Here is a 17,887-nt window from a genome sequence, read left to right as displayed (position 1 = left end):
TCTCCACACCCTGCAGTACCCAGCTAATCTGAATTCAGTGGGAGATTAGTAATGTTTCTGTAGAAATTTACTTACTGGATGAAATTAAGGGATAAAAAGATCGCAGGATGCCTGCTCATGGCCTACCCTTGCACCACCATCACCCACTCCTCTCCCAGGACCACAGATCTTCAGTGGACGTCTTCCTCTCTCTCTCCCCTAAATATAGGAGATCCCTGCTGCTTAGGAGAGGGAGGAGCAGCAGAGGGGAGGTAAGAAATGCTGACATCTGTCTCTGGTCACTGCATCTCCTCTGCTGGGATAGGTGTACCCTGCAGATAGCACTGCCTTGGCCATCCTTTACGGAGAGAGGGGGCACTTGTTTCTGGTGACATTGATTCATCCGTTTAGAATCATAATATCAGTATGATATCTGTGTAACACCTGTGAGCATTTGTGGACAGGAAAGATAAAGGCATAAAAACTAAGGAAACGAAAGAAATCAGATATACTTACGCTGCTGAATATGTGGAGTATCCTGGAATATAGATGACCATAATAATATGTATATCTGCCTAGGGTATCTGCCCTAAAGGGTATACAAAATACATACAGTTGCCCTTCCATTATGGCAGAAGGCAGGCAATGGAGATTTTATGTGCATAATCTAGATATGTTTCTTAGTATCTTTGCTGTTGGCTCTCCTTCCAACATGTATGCATGTAGAGATGTTAGACAAGGTGAAGGAGCGAGACCTCCAAAGGAATTGAAATCAGCAAAGCAGCAGACCGAATTGTGTTATTTGCTGAAAACTTACATTTTGTAACCAAAGTGGCTCAGAGCATTCATGCTACTGATGTGCTCAAAAATTGGATAGCAACATGTGACCCTTTCTGTGGTCTTTCTGGAAAACAGATATTGATAAGCAGAATAACACACATGCATTTGTGCAACCACAGCATTTTCTAGACACTAAGGAATTCTGTTTTATTGACACCTTTCAAAAGCAAAGATAGGCTTTGATAATATCAGAGTTAGACCGTCAATCACTGATATTTGCTACGGCTAGTTTGTTTGAAAACTGAACATGCTAATTTACCAAGTATTTTCTAGAACATCCAGATCTGACAAGTGTGGAAAGAACAATATATGGACTCAATTCTGCTATTGTTTGTAGCCATTCAAAACCCACTGAGCCATTAGCAGGTCAGAACTAAGCCTGCTTGTGGAAAAATAGCAGATATACATATCATTGTACCTTAACTGTTTGTTTCATTAGGGGAGATCTGGTCAGAGGCTTTCTGTAATGCAAAATATTAGATTAAATCTAAAAAGGTGCTGAACTGAGAATACCAACAGAGTTCAGATACTGCAGGAAAGAAGTAAGGCAACAAGCAGGATTGCAACCCTGGATATCAGGAGAGCGGACTTTGGGCTCTGCAGAGACCTAATTGGTGGAGTCTCATGGGTTAAGGCCCTAGAAGGAAGAGGGGTCCAGGAGAGCTGGCTAGTATTCAAACATCACTTCCTACAGGCTCAAGAGTGGTGCATCCCTATGAGTAAGAAGTGCAGCAAAAGGGGCAGGAGACCTGCATAGGTGAGCAAGGAGCTCCTGGCCAAATTCAGACAGAAGAAGAAAATACACAGAATGTGGAAGAGGGGAGAGGCTACTTGGGAGAATTATAGGAATGCAGTCAGAGTATGTAGAGATGCGGCGAAGAAGGCTAAGGCCCAGTTGGAATTGAGTCTGGCAAGGGATGTCACGGACAATAGGAAGGGCTCCTTCAAATACAGCAGCAGCAAGAGGAGGACCAGGGAAAATGTGGACTGACTGCTGAATGGGGCGGGGGCCCTGGTGACAAGGGATACAGAGAAGGCAGAATTACTGAATGCCTTTGTTGCTTCAGCCTTCACTGCTAAGGGCAGCCCCCAGGAATCCTGCAGCCTGGACGTGAGGGAGAAAGTCCAGAGAGGGGAAGACTTTCCTTTGGTTGAGGAGGATAGGATTAGAGACCTTCTGGGCAGGCTAGACATCCACGAATCCATGGGCCCAGATGGGATTCACCCATGGGTACTGAGCGAGCTGGTGGATGTTGTTGCCAGGCTGCTCTCCATCATCTTTGAAAGGCCCTGGAGAACTGGAGAGGTGCCTGAGGACTGGAAGAAAGACAATGTCACTCCAGTCTTCATAAAGGGCAAGAAAGAGGACCCAGGCAACTATAGGCCCGTCAGCCTCACCTCCATCCCTGGAAAGGGGATGGAACAGCTCATTCTGGATGTCATCTCCAGACATATGGAGGAAAAGAAGGTGATCAGGAGTAGCCAGCATGGATTCACCAAGGGGAAATCCTGCTGAACCAATCTGATAGCCTTCTGTGATGGCATGACTGGCTGGGTAGATGAGGGGAGGGCAGTTGACGTTGTGTACCTTGACTTCAGCAAGGCTTTTGACACTGTTTCCCGTAACATCTTCCAAGATAAGCTCAGGAAGTGTGGGTTGGACGAGTGGATTGTGAGGTGGATTGAGAACTGGCTGAAAGGCAGAGCTCAGAGGGTCGTCATTGGTGGCATGGAGTCTATTTGGAGGCCTGTGTCTAGTGGCGTCCCCCAGGGCTCAGTACTAGGTCCCATCCTGTTCAACTTCTTCATCAATGACCTGGATGAGGGGACAGAGTGCCTCCTCAGCAAGTTTGCTGATGATACCAAGCTGGGAGGAGTGGCTGAGACACCAGAGAGTTGTGCTGCCATACAGAGAGACCTGTACAGGCTGGAGAGCTGGGTGGAGAGGAATCTCCTGAGGTTCAACAAGGGCAATTGCAGAGTCCTGCACCTAGGGAAAAATAACCCCAGGCACCAGTACAAGCTGTGGGCTGACCTTCTGGAGAGCAGCTCTGCAGAGAAGGACCTGGGAGTGCTGGTGGATGACAAGTTGGCCACGAGCCAGCAATGTGCCCTTGTGGCCGGGAAGGCCAATGGTCTCCTGGGGTGCATTAGGCAGAGTGTTGCCAGCAGGTGGAGGGAGGTGAACCTGCCCCTCTACTCAGCCCTGAGGAGGCCTCATCTGGAGTACTGTGTCCAGTTCTGGGCTCCCCAGGACAAGAGAGACATGGAGCTACTGGAGAGAGTCCAGTGTAGAGCTACGAAGATGATCAGAGGGCTGGAGCACCTGCCCTGTGAGGAACGGCTGCGAGAGCTGGGCCTCTTCAGCCTGGGGAAGAGAAGACTGAGGGGGGATCTTATCAATGTGTACAAGTACATGAAGGGAGGGTGTCAAGGGGACGGGGACACACTCTTTTCAGTTGCCCCGTGTGACAGGACAAGAGGCAATGGGCAGAAATTGAAGCACAGGAAGTTCCACCTGACCGTGAGGGTGACGGAGCACTGGACCAGGTTGCCCAGAGAGGTTGTGGAGTCTCCTTCTGTGGAGATCTTCAAGGCCTGCCTATATTCAACTCTGTCTAACCTGCTCTAGGTGACCCTGCTGAGCAGGGAGGTTGGGCTAGATGATCTCCAGAGGTCCCTTCCAACCTTACTGATTCTATGATTCTATGATTTCTGGAGTTAAATGGAAAAATCATAAACTAAAAAATTATTTGAAATAAATTCCCTGAAATAAGTTTTTATTTATAATTGAATATATAGGCAATAAAAACAATAACTACATTGAAATTAGTTTACCTTTTACAGTCATTTTGCAAGGAAGATAGAATCAATTTCACTTTCTGTAGTAAATAACACAGGACTAAAGTACAGAGCTGAGTTGAGAAAACTCATTCTAGATGATGCAACGAAAATGCACTGAAAATCCTTAGCAGTTCATAGCATTGGACCCAAAGAGAACATTAGTATCTGTAAGTTGTAAGACTTATGAGTCATATAAAAAAGCATTTTTACTTACAATTGTAAGTTCTGTAGAAATTCTGAATGCTGAACTGTGAATTTCATATGAGACTAAATAGGTCTTTGAAGACAAAACAAACTTAACTGGTTGACACTTGCCCAAAATAAATTGTTTACAAAATTTTCAAGCATTTACTGGAAATTGCACAAACCATGTTTTGGTTATGATAACATAAGGATTACAAGAATAGAAGTCTCTGGCGTTAGCTGTTTCAAAAATTCCTTCATCCTTACAGGGCTGCAGAGAGTTTAAGTCCTGCTAGTTGTTGGTCCATAAAGCATTAGATTAAGCATGATTTCACTATAATTGCCAATAATTCTGATTTTGCATATACCTTGAATAAATACTTGAGTAATAGGATAACCTGGGGTGTATTTGAAGCTTAATATCACCTCTGGTCCTACCTTAACTCCAGCTGCATTTTTTCAGAGAGGGGATTGGGAATGGATTTGTGTCAAAGCATTGCTCTTTTCTAAGATGGCATTTTAATATTCCAGTTCAGGTGGCGGGATGGGGGCAGGTGGCGACTGAGGTTCGAGGCTCTCTGGGCTGCATTCCTCCAGAGTAACCACGAGATGGTGCCTTGCATTTTCCAAGAAGCAAATTTAATTGCTGCTTTTTAATAGAATTTATGTCACCGTGCTCACCTGTTGTTTTGTTGTAGCCTTTTAAAAAATGCTAAAGGCTTGTATTCTTTCCTATTGTTTATAATACAAACATCTAATTATGTCATCTACTTGGAAACATGTTATTAAGCAGACCTTTTTTATCTAGCCAATCTTGACAATAACTGCTTAGCCATTTACATTTTATAATTGCTTTTGCTTGTGAATGACCTGCTCCCTGATTTTAACAGGCACTCAGAGGGCAGTGAATAAGCAATGTTAGAAACAGCAGCCATTTAAAACAATTACTATGTCCTTTTTTTGTTGATATGTTTCAATATGTCATGGGTTTATGCCCATTACATAAATTTATTTTTGTATAGCTCACATTATTAACATAAAGGCAAGGGAAAATGTTGTCTTTGAAGACCATTAATATTCAGCATATTATATTGAGGTTTCTCATTTTGAGAATTTATTGACCTTCCTTTCATTTTCATCCTTAAGGGGGGGGGGGGGGGGAAGAAACAATGTTCTTTGAGATTATTTCCATTTTAGTACTATCTTCACACTAGATATACCATAAGAGTAAGCTATATAGATTGGGAAAATCTACTCTTGGCAGAAAGAACTCGTACACCACTGAAACCTTTAGGATGAAATTCGAAATGTGACTGTGGCTGTGACAAGAATTTGTAGTCCATTACATGTCACCCCCGCAGAGTGGGGATCCTTGTACATATCCAGGTCATGACTCTTTGGAGAGGAAGGCATTGGCTTGAGAAGTTGTCCTGAAGCCAGTTTTTGTTGCTGTAGTGGACCCATACCCTTTGCAAGAAGCACGAATGTTCTCAGGGCTGCTAGGGTGAAGAAGCTGTTGTGCTGCAACAATATCCATTTGACACCATGTCCTGATAATTCTTCTCTCAGAGACAATTTAACTCTTCTTGATTTATTTACCTGAAATGAATCTAAGCGCTGACTGGGGCTTTATTCATCAAGGTCTATCTGCAGGTTGTTTGCATGAGTCTAAGTTTCATTCTGTAGTATTTAGAATGCTCCTTTTTAGAATCAAACTGATTGATCAATTCTGATTTCACTGAGTGTCAGACATGGAACATAAATTCTGTAAGTAACTTGTCCTAAATAGATCAGTCTTACAGGAAGAAATTAATTATTACTGAAATGTTGTAAATGCTACTTTTATCAATAGGATGTGTAGAAAATCAATATTTCCATCTCTGTTTCAACTGTAATCCTAACAATGCAAAACAAAACTACCACGATACTTTCATATGAAAAATGAAAAAGGTTTTAGGATCTCTTCTTACTTTACCAAAATATTTTATTTGTATTTTTTCTCAAATTTTGTTAAACTCCTTTTCTCTCCTTTCTCAAAAAAATGCAGGTATGTCAACATTACTGCAGTTTAGAGCATGTTCCTAATAGTTTAATATTAAAAGCCCTTTGTATTTGGGGTAGTACTTTCTAATAGTTCTGGAACAACACCAACATAATTCCCAGTATAGTATTTATTTTATTTTCAGGGGTTGCAAGTTCAAAAGATTTTAAAGTTGAAGGGGTTGCTCCTCAGGCTAAAATTAATCAAAAATGTGGACAGTTGTGATAAAGCAAAGTCAAAAGATTTGGCGTTTATATCCCAGTAAACTTTTATAAAATGTACAGTCAATGATGTAGTCTGAATTGTCATGTCACATTTTGTATTGTGGTAATTTTAGTGTTAGATGGGAAAAAGAGCAGCTGCTGTGACAGTTCATAGGAGGAAATTTTTTGCAACTTTGGTACATCTGCACTGCTCAGATGCAGTTGGAAAACTGGGAGCGTCTATCATCCTGTACTCCATCGGGCACTGTATGGAGTGCATGGATTTGTATGGCTTATTTCTGTGTGTGCATGTATACAGGCTATTTGAGGATGAGGTATGAATTACAATTCAATGATCTCTTCAAAATGGTTTGAAATATTAGAGGATATTTTGCCATGGTAGGAACTGTGAAAAAGAAAAACCTTTAATGGAAAAGATGTGAAAAGACAAAAGTGGAGAAACACAGCTGAAATGAAGATATTGATTTGCCTGACTATGACATTTTCCAAATCATTTGCAAACAATAAAACATTAAAAACAAGATTTCTATTTTGATCTTTGATTACAGCTGAACCAACGTCCATTTGATAATGAACATTGGTACTGAGGTTTTTTGAATTTCTTAATTTGTATAATTCAAGAAAAAAAGAACAGAGAGACTGGAAATGTATGTAAAACTGACCGCTTATATATATATTTTATATATATATCCCCAGTATCATATTTTGCATGCACAGATGTAGGGATGTGATTTCAAAGGGCTTGCTGTTGCTCTGTAGATGTTCACTGAAAGATCAAGGCTTAAGTTCTGAGTTATGGAATATTTTATGTTTGACACAGAGAATTTAATAGTGTATATAAAAAAAGAAACCCCTTACACGTCATTTTTCTATAGTATGTAAAGTTCACTTTCACTCATCAGTAGCAAGAAGAAACTGTCAAAATACATAACTGTTAGCTCCTCTGAAAAAAATATTTTATTTATTCTCAAGAAAAAGAATATCACCACATTATAAAACATTCATGCCTTTCTGGTAACTTTTCACTGCCCTTCTTTAATATTATATTAGTCACATCCTGTCTACAAATATTTTAGATTATAAATATTAATCTTTGCATTTTGAATTAATTAGCTACCCTAAATCTAAATGTAGTACAAACACTTGACAGTAATATCAAGATGCCTCACAACTAAAGTTCTATTAGGAAGCTCAGTGCGAAGCAAGAGTTTAGCTCATCTGATTTAGGTTACCTTCACTTCAGTATAAGCCTGCAAATGAACATGAAATACTTGCAGTTGCTTTTTATCTTGGAGAAGAGCTAAAAGCTTCATTCTGCTGGATGAAACCATGTAATTATAGGGAAACTGATACTAACGGTTATGATATTACATAGTGCTGTATAACTATTAATAGAATGAGTGTTTCCAAAACAGTAGAAACTGTAGGCGTTAATAGCAGTTGCTCTCTATTCAATATTATTTGAGGCCATGACAATTTTATATTAAGTTTATATTATCACACTGAACTATAAAACCAATATATATTTTTTACAGTGAATAATATAGAGTCAACTTTAGCTCAGCACACATAAATAAAGGTATTTAGGTACAACTGAACTCAGATCACTTTTCCTTAAGTTCTAAATGACTGTAAGATAGGCTATTTATTTTCAAAATAAAGTATATACTGGTATATACAATATTTTTAATTCAGATAGCTTCATTTACCCCCAAAACTGATCACCACTTCCTTTCACTATGCTTGATGATCAACAAGACTGACTTTGCTTGAACAAGCAGAGAGTCAATGTGGATTCAGGATCAAAAATGACTTAATGGATGTACTTTCACATCCAGTGGCTGAGAGCACAGGATCTTAGGTGATTGATTTCAGTGCGTTCAGGATCATCCCTGCTGGAAGTCAGAGAAATACCTTACATAGCTTTGATGATAACACATAGAACTATTAAAATGTTATGTTGGAATTCATTCTAAAGCAGATACGTAGTTCAATATATGCTGTTATTTATTTGTTTAGCACCAGCTATGTGGCTGAAGTAATTCAAATTGCTCAGAAGTGCTATCAGCACTTATTAAACAATAAGTAGCAATTCTTCTATGGAAATTGGACTGCAGTGTTCTGTTTTGGAAGAGGTCTGAGATCAGTATGACAGGCTTCACACCAGTAAAAGTTATTGCCACTGACTTAAACACAAATATCAGACAGTACATATGGCCACCAAACCAACCTGGAGGAATCTGAGATGGCAAGCCTCTTTCAGAAGAGGCTGAACTGAATAATAAGGGTAGATAATGTATTCCAAATGCTCCCTTTACTAGTCCATCGCAGCATCTATCTTCCTTGGATTAAACCTCAGTCATACCCCTATTTCAGCCAGGTACTGGCAGTGCAAAATGACTGCACTATCCTGGTCTGACAAGAGAGTAGGACTGTGTATCATCTGGATGCTGATGACACCACAGCCCAAATTATCTCATTATCTCCCCAGTGGCCTCATATACATGTTGAAAGGAGAGATGACAGGATGAAACCTTGTGGAATCCCGCATGAGAGAGAGCCCTCGGGGCTGATGAGCAATTGCCCCATGCCATCCTCTGGGATTTCTCCGAGAGGAAAGAGTGGAACCACACAAGTGCAATCCCATCTGCCCCAGCCTAGGTCCACAGGTGAGTCAGCAAAACGTCTTGGTCAGTGCAATGGTCAGAAAGGCTGCTGACAGAGCTAAGGAAAACCACTTTTGAGAAAGCTTTCTGCACTGTTAGGAGCACCCCATCAGCCACAGGAACCAGTGTAGCCTTCAGGCTATACTCAGGCTGGAAACCAGACTGAATGGTTTCAGAAGACACTAAATGGACTCAGAGTTGCTTTATCACAAGTCTCTCTTTAGTCTTGCTAGGAAATAAATTTTAGAACTGGAAAGTGGCTGAACTATTTCTTTTGGCCACCAATTGATAACTCATTGAACACTTAAGGTAAGCTGGTGTCTAATTGTCCCACTGGGAGATATTTTCATTTTTAATAGGAGTATAGGAGTGGTCCACTTTTTTTTTTTTGTTTTTGTTTTTGACTAGCATTGAGGTTTTGTATGTCATCTAAGTTCATGTCACAATTCAAAAACTCAATGAGCACTTTAGCCCACAGAAGATTAATTTCTTAGTGGTACTGTTCTATTGTTATGGGCCAGTCCCTTGTCCCTTGAAACAAACAAAAAGAAGTCCTTGAAACAATCAGTATTATGCAACTCAGTTACAAAGTGAAGTATCTCATGCTTCATCAAGCTGTCTGGAACAATTCTAGTGTTCTTGACTTCATAGATACTATGGTGGAAGCAAGGCTTAAATTAAAAATCATAATTTTCACTTTGCTTGATTTTGTTGTCTGTATTTGAGTAGGATCTACAATCTTGCAGTGATTTGGCCTGAAACTAGTTTCTTAAAATGGCTCCTGGTTTTCCATCTACCAAAGATGACAACTGCTAAAACTGAAATTGAGAATGATTTGGTGGTATTTCAGATAATTGTTGTGAAATTAGCTTACAGTGTGCTTCTGCATTACACTTTCTATGGACTGAAAACACACCACATCAGAAAAGTCTGTGCAAAACATGCCGTTTTTAACACAACTATATTATACGTATATATATATATTTATATTTATAGACACGGGTCAACAATCACATCTAAGACTAGGTGTATACCTAAGCAATCTAAAAATATGATGACTGCAAGAATACTTCAATTTCATTTGAAAAGGTAGTGCTTCAACTGCAAAGAAATGCAAATTTTTTTTTTCTGTTTGTTTTCGTTCTATTAATTGCTCATCTCTCTGAGATCCTGTGTCAGAGTTTTCCTAGGATTCATATTTCTGTCTGTGGGTTTAAGATTGACAGGTTTTCCATATACACACTCAGAATTCCCAGAGAAGGGGCATATGGAAGCAGAAACAGATTAGAAGGGAGGGGCAGGGCATGGTTATGCATTCATTCTTGGCTAGCTTCAAGAAAATGAAAAACAGTTTGGTTGATATGTCCTCCTCAATGCTAGAACACTGACCCATAACATCTGATTTAAGATGCAGGATTACTGCTGTTACTGCTTTGAGAAAATTTAACAAGGCTTCAAATAATATCTGATACGCTAGGCTGGAGGTAATGAACTTCTGAGTAAATCTTACAGTTTTATGCTGAATTATGACAGTCAACTTTATATTAACTCGATCAAAGAGGGGAGAAAAAAAGAGATCTATAAAAGATCTCAAATGATTGGGGCCTTTTTATTTAAAAGAAATCAAATATTATTCACAAAACTCAGAATGTTAAGAGTGGTACAGGCATGCCTTTTTACAGTACTGTGGTTTCAGGTAGTGTATGGACTGCAGTTTGCTCTGTTACCTGTTTCACTTTGATGTAAGGCATGCCTTTGCTGCATTCACACTATTCTGTCAAGTCTTGTTATTTGTATCTTCAATAATTATTGCTCTTTTTAGGACATTAAAAGTAAAATTTATGGTGATGGTCTCATAAGGCTGGGTCTAACAAATGCTAAAATGATTTCTAATTACCTTTCCCTCTAAATAGTCTATAAAGCAATATAATGAGAACAGTTTAAATATTGTCTGGCTTTCATATTCATATATGCATGCAAAGGTTCATTTTTTTCAGGCTTTAAAGCCCTGCAAAAGCTGTCTGAATAGACTGTAAACAATGGCAAGAATCTGCAGAATGATTATCTTGATTCTACATGACTTGTGAGCTGTCAGCTGCAGCAAAGAATGAAAGAGATATTAGTTAATTCTTTACACTTCATAAGGAGATGAGCTTTGGCAGAACTCCTTTGTGTTAAGAGGCTAAAGGACTACAGTACTGATTAAAATTTTCTGTTGTACACTTCAGCTTTCTGCTTAGAACTGCAGCCCTTTCTTTCTAATGTTTTATAGCGGTTATTCATTTTTCTGCAACAAAACAGTTGCACTTAGCTCGTGATTATTGACCTGTATGCCTTCCTTCAACTCTTCTACTATTTGATTATATCTAAGATGACTTGGAGGCAACATTTACTTTCTGGTAACATTCAGGAAGACAACTTAGCATTTTGTAAGGGTTAGAAAAATTCAATAATAACCAATGTTCTCAGAACATGCTTGCAGAGTAGAAGGTGAGTTGGTGCAAAAGGTTATTTTCTTTGAATTAAGAGGAGAATTGTGCAAAATATATCAAAGGAGCTCATTTTTAAGGTGGAGAGAGGTTTTGAAATACAGTCTATAAGTTATGTAAACTTTTCTTTGTTTTTCCCTTACAATGTGAAAGGGTAGCTGAAATCAGGATTGAAACATTGGATTATATTGTCTAAAATCTTGTCTGAAAATAGCATTTATCTATCATAAAAAAGTATTCTACTTTGAATGCTACTTCATTATTTCATGTCAATACTCTAAAAGTTCTACTCCAACAGTGTAGGAAAACAAAGTTTGGAAAGACAAAAAATGGTAAACGTATTCAGATTAGAATTGAAGAGAAGACAAAAGAATTTCTATTAAGAAAGATCAAACATGAAGTAATCCTTTGTAAACCTTTTGAACATGACTTTGTAGTACATGGGAAAATTCTTCCTTATTCTATTTTTCTGAGATAAAACCCAAAGGAAACTAAGGATCTAGATCATGGACTTTTATATAGTCTTGATTTCATCTTTTTAAAAATAGATGATCATTCCAATGAGTGAAATTTGTGAAAAAAAGGATGTAATATGTCTCTTACATAGTTCTTGGTTATAAAAAATATGTTACCTTCTGGGAGCTAATAATATTTACTATTTTCAGATTTCTGATGTTTTAAAATACAAAGCATGTATAAGAACAGTTAGAAAAAGAACTAATTGAATCCTATTTTTAATAGAGGATGCAATTAAGTTCCTGGGAACTTAATTTATGTAACATAATTTGAAAACACAGAATAGAAGAATTTTCTAGATAAAATAATTATCAGGAAATTATATTATCTGCCATTTAAGCTGTCAATCTTTCCAACATTTCTCATTTTATGGAGTTCATTTTAATGAACGTTCAGATCTATGTAAAAATTATCTGATAAAAGGTGTTGGCAGTTTTCTTGAGATCTAATTTTCAGGATATTTCAGAATATTGGCATAAGAATATGTATCTTCTCATCTCTTGGCCATTGATTGTAATACTGTTCATACTGATAGTGCTAAAAGTTGATATCCTTGAGTTTGCAGATCTGTGTAAAAGGTTTGGTTGACTGATGTGTCTTGAAAAGGATTCACTCTTTTTTGCCACTCTTGTTAGATACCTTGGCAGAGAAGACAAGGGATATAATGTTAGGCTATAAAGCACCATTTTTAAATGTAAAGCGATATAGGCACCTCAAAATCTTTCAGTTAGATTTTGATGCCAGCAGTGAGTACCGTATAATGGGTGGAGGTGGTGTTTTGCTACCAGTGGCAGCACTTGCATCTTAATGTTTTCCTAGTGAAATTCCTGAGTTGTGTGCTAGGCTCCCCTCCTAGTGAAAATGCCAGGGAACTGGATCTGCAAGGCTTAGCAGTTTAGCCAGTAAGATGTTAGGGAATATTAAATTAAATCTTGCTCTTTTTAATGATTTCAGGACTTAGTGTCAGATTCAAAAACATAACTGTCGTTCTGATGTAAAGTGACAGCACTTTCTTAAAAAAAAAGTCTAAGAGAATTTAGTCTTTTATTTCAAAATGTAGCTGGATAAAAAGGAGATACAGTTTCCTGCTTCCTTCACAATGTTAATCAAAGATAGAAACACATGAAGATCTGAAGCATGACGGCACAACACATTCTTTTAAAAATTGTAGCCACCTCATTCAGACAGCGGAAGCGCTAAGTTCCATGTTGGATATCAGCCTAGTGCACAGGAACACTTTTAAATAGGATTGGTAATGAGTGTCCACTGCAGAAGTCACTCCATGCAACCAGTCAGAAATGATGAATTTTGTCTTAAACTTTGGCCTCTGAGGGACTTGTGCTTGACTCTACACTGTGGAGATATACTTACCTCTCCTCTGGATTCAAAACTTCAAACTTTTCTCAGATGTATGTGGCTAAACCGTTTCTGTCACAAGCTGAGCAAGTGTCATTCCTTTATTTCAAACTCAGCAGGAGAAAGATGTGTTTGAAGGGAAGAGTATCACAGCCACGGGAAGATTACCCTTTCTTTCTTCCTTTCCTTCCCTCCTGCCTATTCCCACGTTTGTCTAAAGGATGAGAGAAGAGAGCATTTGTTCAGAGTGTGGGAGATTAAAATTCAATTCTATCTGATCTCTGAGACAACTCACATTTGCACTATTTTATAATAACCAAGGGTTTTACATAAAAATAGTGAGGCCCTCATTGCAACAGGAACTGTGGATGAAGCCCTTCCTCTGCTCTTTGGAGCGATCCCTGTTCTCTCCCTCTCTCCCTTCTTCCCCCTCTGCCTCTGTTTAATGCTTCTGTGCAAAGTGGCATGGGAGCAGTAGGAGGCAGCTGCAGGCATTTTTATCCTGAAATGGTCTGTTGCCTATAGCTTACAGCGCACTGCTGAGACACTGGCATTTAAATCTGCCCCGGTAGAAGACAAAATTGAACCGACACTCTCAGATATCTCATTCTCATGTTCTGCTTGTGCGCTCTGCTGGTGGTGTTAAACAGCTGTGTTAAATGGTAGCACGAGAAAAAGCTGTAAAGTCTGCTGCTTGGGCTTCTTTAACAGTTGCCCCATTTTTTAAGGAACATGGCTTGTTGGTTCAGCTGAATCAGGGACCTGAGGCATGCAGAACTGCAATGTCTGTGGGTTCTGAAGGAATAAACCAAGCACCAATGTTTTTAACAGTTTGAAGAATAAATTTCTCCCAGCTATGGTCAGATGTCAAGCCTGTAAAGTTTAAAGTTGAAAACTGAGTGCCTTACTGATCTGAGTGCCTTCAGCATTTGAAGTTGGAAGCTGAGTGCAGATTTTGAAAAACAAAGTTTGAACTTAGAGATAATTAGATATGATGAGGTGCTTAAATGCTTTCTGGATCAAATTTCCAAATTCTAAGTTTATTTAAATAGTGGAGGTTTAACAGGTCACAAGTACAGCAGCATTCCTGATGGAGGGAAAGCAGACAATTGTATATTGATTGATGATCTATCACTAATCACACAAAATCAAACAATTATTAGAAGAAACCTACAATAATTCCATGCACTATCATCTCTTCCTTTTCCCTCTCTCTCTCTCTCTCTCTCTCTCTCTCTTTTTTTTAATTATCTCCCTGGACTGGACATTAGTTGTTAAAGAGGCAAATGCAAAAGGCTAGATTATACTTCACTAGTGCTTTGAGTAAGAAGAACTGTCAGAGGTTTGTCATAATATATCGGGCTCTGGGATCACCATCTTAAGCCCCTCATTAAGAGTAAAAATCAACACAGTATTATTATAAGTTGAGAGTTCAGCCTGAGTAAGGGAATAAGAAGGATTTTGTCCTATTTTTCTGATTTCTTGCACTGTAAAAAAAAAGGGAAAAAAAGCTTTGAGGATTTAGATTACGATGTTAATAAACACTTTTCGGACAATATGCCCTTCATAAATATGAAATAAAACAATACTTTTTGCAAATATTTTCTCCACAAATGGCATATGATAGTGAACATGAAATATTTAGATACAGAAGATGCTCAAAATAATGAAGTGGATATTTGTTTTCAGTCCTTCATCTGCATTTTAACAGTATTTAAAGATTAATTTAGGTTAACTTCTTACACCAAGCCTTACTTTTTTGTTGAGGAACAGCTGTTTTAACTATATAGAAATGAAATATATTACTTTGAAATATGGGCAAGGAAATCTTACTAAGTACCTAGTATACATATTATGTTCAGATGTTGTTGTATAAGACTAACCTATGTTAACAGAACATCTGTTTTAAATTTCAGGGGGGTTGGACTAGATGATCTCCAGAGGTCTCTTCCAACCTTACTGATTCTATGATATTTTTATATATCATGTGCATCCATAGTCAGTGGCAGGCAGATAAATAATTGTAGAGACAAGGTGAAGTTTGCAGTGAGTCATCACAGCTTGATAAGTCATTTTAATTATTATGTGATGCATATTTAAAAGACAGCAATTTGTTATGAGCTCCAGGCTGAGATAAAGTAAACTTACAGGACTGACAAGGCTGTGCCAGTAGAGTGAATCTGCTCCTAGGCATTGCAGCTGGACATTTCTTACAGTTGTGTTTTGTTTTTGTTTTTGTTTTTTCCTTCTCCTTCCTCAATTTCCCTCTCAGAGGTCCTTCTGTAGTGCCATGGTAGAGGAGCTAAGGATGTCTCTGAAGTGTCAGCGTCGATTAAAACACAAGCCACAGGCCCCTGTTATTGTGAAAACAGAAGAAGTCATCAACATGCACACGTTTAACGACAGAAGGTTGCCGGGTAAAGAAACCATGGCATAGAGCTGGGAAGCCAAATACCCCAAGCACAAACTGTCGTCTTTTTTCCAAACAACTTTGCGAGAATGTTTCCTGTGGAAATATGCAACCTGTGCAAAATAAAATGAGTTACCTCATGCCGCTGTGTCTATGAACTAGAGACTCTGTGATCTCAGCAGTTGCAATGGCCAGACTCGAATCACAAGCATCACGGATCAACCAAGTTACGCGGGGTTACACTGTTCGCCATGGATTCCACCATTCTGGATGAGTGAATGTTACATGTGAGTTTTGTGGCTGGTTTCAAATGCAGTCTCAGTGAGAAATTACAGGTTCCTTTTGAAGTTCAACGGTTGCCAGGAGATGGAGAATAAGTGTCCAGGATGGTACTAACCACAGAAGGAGTCTATTAAAAGTAATGTCTCAGAACTGGAGTGGAACACAAAACAATACGTTCTCCTGAACTTCCAAGCATAGAAGAGTTGGTAACTGCTGGTCCATATCTACAGACTGTAACTAGCAGCTGGACAGGCAATATCAGCTTACGGGATGGGAAAAATGTTAAAAGGAAGAAAATATGAATCCCATGAAAGGAAGGTTAAATATGGGGATGCTCACTTGCTTTTTGGACTGTCTATGTCACTGAACTGAGTAAATAAATATATTTTTTTTTTTAAATCAATAACTGAAATTTACCTGGGCTGGCACTCTTAACTAAAAAACAAAAAAAATCCATAATTTTGACCCAATTTTTAGATTAATAGAAGTTTCCTGAGTACAAAGGAATGTATCTTACAACTCTTAGATGTAAGCAACTACCTTTTTCTGTTCTTTAATTGTGACAAGGCGGGGGGGGGGGGGGGGGAGGGAAGCAGTCTATTTGGCACATAGAGGGCTTGCATTTTAGCCTGAATTGGTTTTGAAACCCTTATTCCTGCTACTAATTGAACTCAATGGAGCCTGTGCAATTCTCACTAATATTGGAAGTGGGATGGGTCACCTAAAAGAAGTGAATGTGGAGAACTTTGGAGGACTGCATTTTTCAATACAGTCACAGTACTAAATGAACAAAATTCTTGAGCAGTTTTTTTTTCAAAAAAAATGTTCAGGTTTATTTGTGGAAATGCAAGATTTCTATGAAAATAGTTTTTGTATGGAAATTTTTGTAATACTTTTTATCAACAAAATAAGAACATGTGTTTCTGTCAGGGGTGTGATGCCAAGCATGAATGGTAGTGCGTGTGCACCACCAACGTTTGGTGAAAACTATTTTTATCAAGAAAAAGGAATCTTAGAAGAGACATATTTTCAAGTTAGATAATATAAAAACTAGGTGCACTACCACCACTGCTTACCATACTACACCCCTGGTTTCCACTAGGCTGATAACATGCTGTCATGAACAATTATGTGTAAATGGTAAAAGACACAGACCTCTTGACCACGTTGTGATAACAGTTGAAGTGCACTCAGTTTGCTGTTTGAATCCAATGCACAAAATTAAAAGAAAGAAAAAGCATTAAAATTATGTCAGTTTTAGTTGTTTTGTTTTTACTGTGTGATTTGAGCAATATATGTACAGTACTCTGTGTCAGTACTGGTACTTATAAAAGCCTCAGTTTAGTGCCCTATCCTGCTGATTCTTGCCACTAAACCTGCGGCCAGAAAATTTGCTGGGATTTCTGAGAGAAGCCTGTACAGCACATTGTGATAAGTTTTTGCAGGATCTGGCTTTTCGTTACTAAAAAGCTAATTTGTATGTCCTGCTTGCAGTGAGTTCTTGGACATAGCTTTATGAAATACTGCCCTACAGATGTTGAATCTTGCACCTCTGTCTAGTGTAAATTTATTTATATCCCCCCCAAATAATGTATAGAATAGACTACGTAGGAATGTTATGTTAGTCACAAAAGCTTATGAAGACTGTCTTTATGAGGAAAATATTTCATTTGGCTAGTTTGAAAAACCCAATAACTTAAAAATTATCATAAATAATCACTCATTGATGAGTAATGAGACCATTTGTTTACTAGGGCATAATTTAATCTTATCATCATCTTTCTAATACAGGAAGGTAAGACATATCACCTAAACTGTACAAAAAATATAATGAAATTTGTGTAGAGGAGTGAGGGGAGGTTTGTGTCTACTACCCAGTTCTCATATATCTTCATAGACACTGAGCTGGCCATTTTCATTGTGAATAGGAACTGAGAAAGCAAAATCTCTGATGTTTGTGAGAGTTTCATCCCCATTTATGTGATAACAAACAAGAGGTTATCTTTGTCTGAAGTAAAAAACAAAATAAAAACACATTCAGCAAAGATTCCGAAAAT

The 17,887-nt window shown here is 38.4% G+C and overlaps 1 protein-coding gene across 1 annotated transcript in view; it reads left to right on the top strand.

Annotated features, from left to right (window-relative positions):
• The window catches only part of GRIK2 (glutamate ionotropic receptor kainate type subunit 2), a 413,047-nt gene extending 397,472 nt beyond the window's left edge, over positions 1 to 15,575 (top strand). Inside the window, exon 16 of the mRNA XM_062570999.1 lies at positions 15,411 to 15,575. Within this exon, the coding sequence (XP_062426983.1) occupies positions 15,411 to 15,575 (165 nt within the window). The remainder of the gene's footprint in view (positions 1 to 15,410) is intronic.
• Positions 15,576 to 17,887: the final 2,312 nt, after the last annotated feature.

The sequence above is a fragment of the Rhea pennata genome, chromosome 3, assembly GCF_028389875.1.
Source record: "Rhea pennata isolate bPtePen1 chromosome 3, bPtePen1.pri, whole genome shotgun sequence".
Classification (NCBI taxonomy): Eukaryota; Metazoa; Chordata; class Aves; order Rheiformes; family Rheidae; genus Rhea; species Rhea pennata.
The sequence above is the reverse complement of the archived record's forward strand: the minus strand, read 5'-3'. Positions and strand labels throughout refer to the sequence as shown.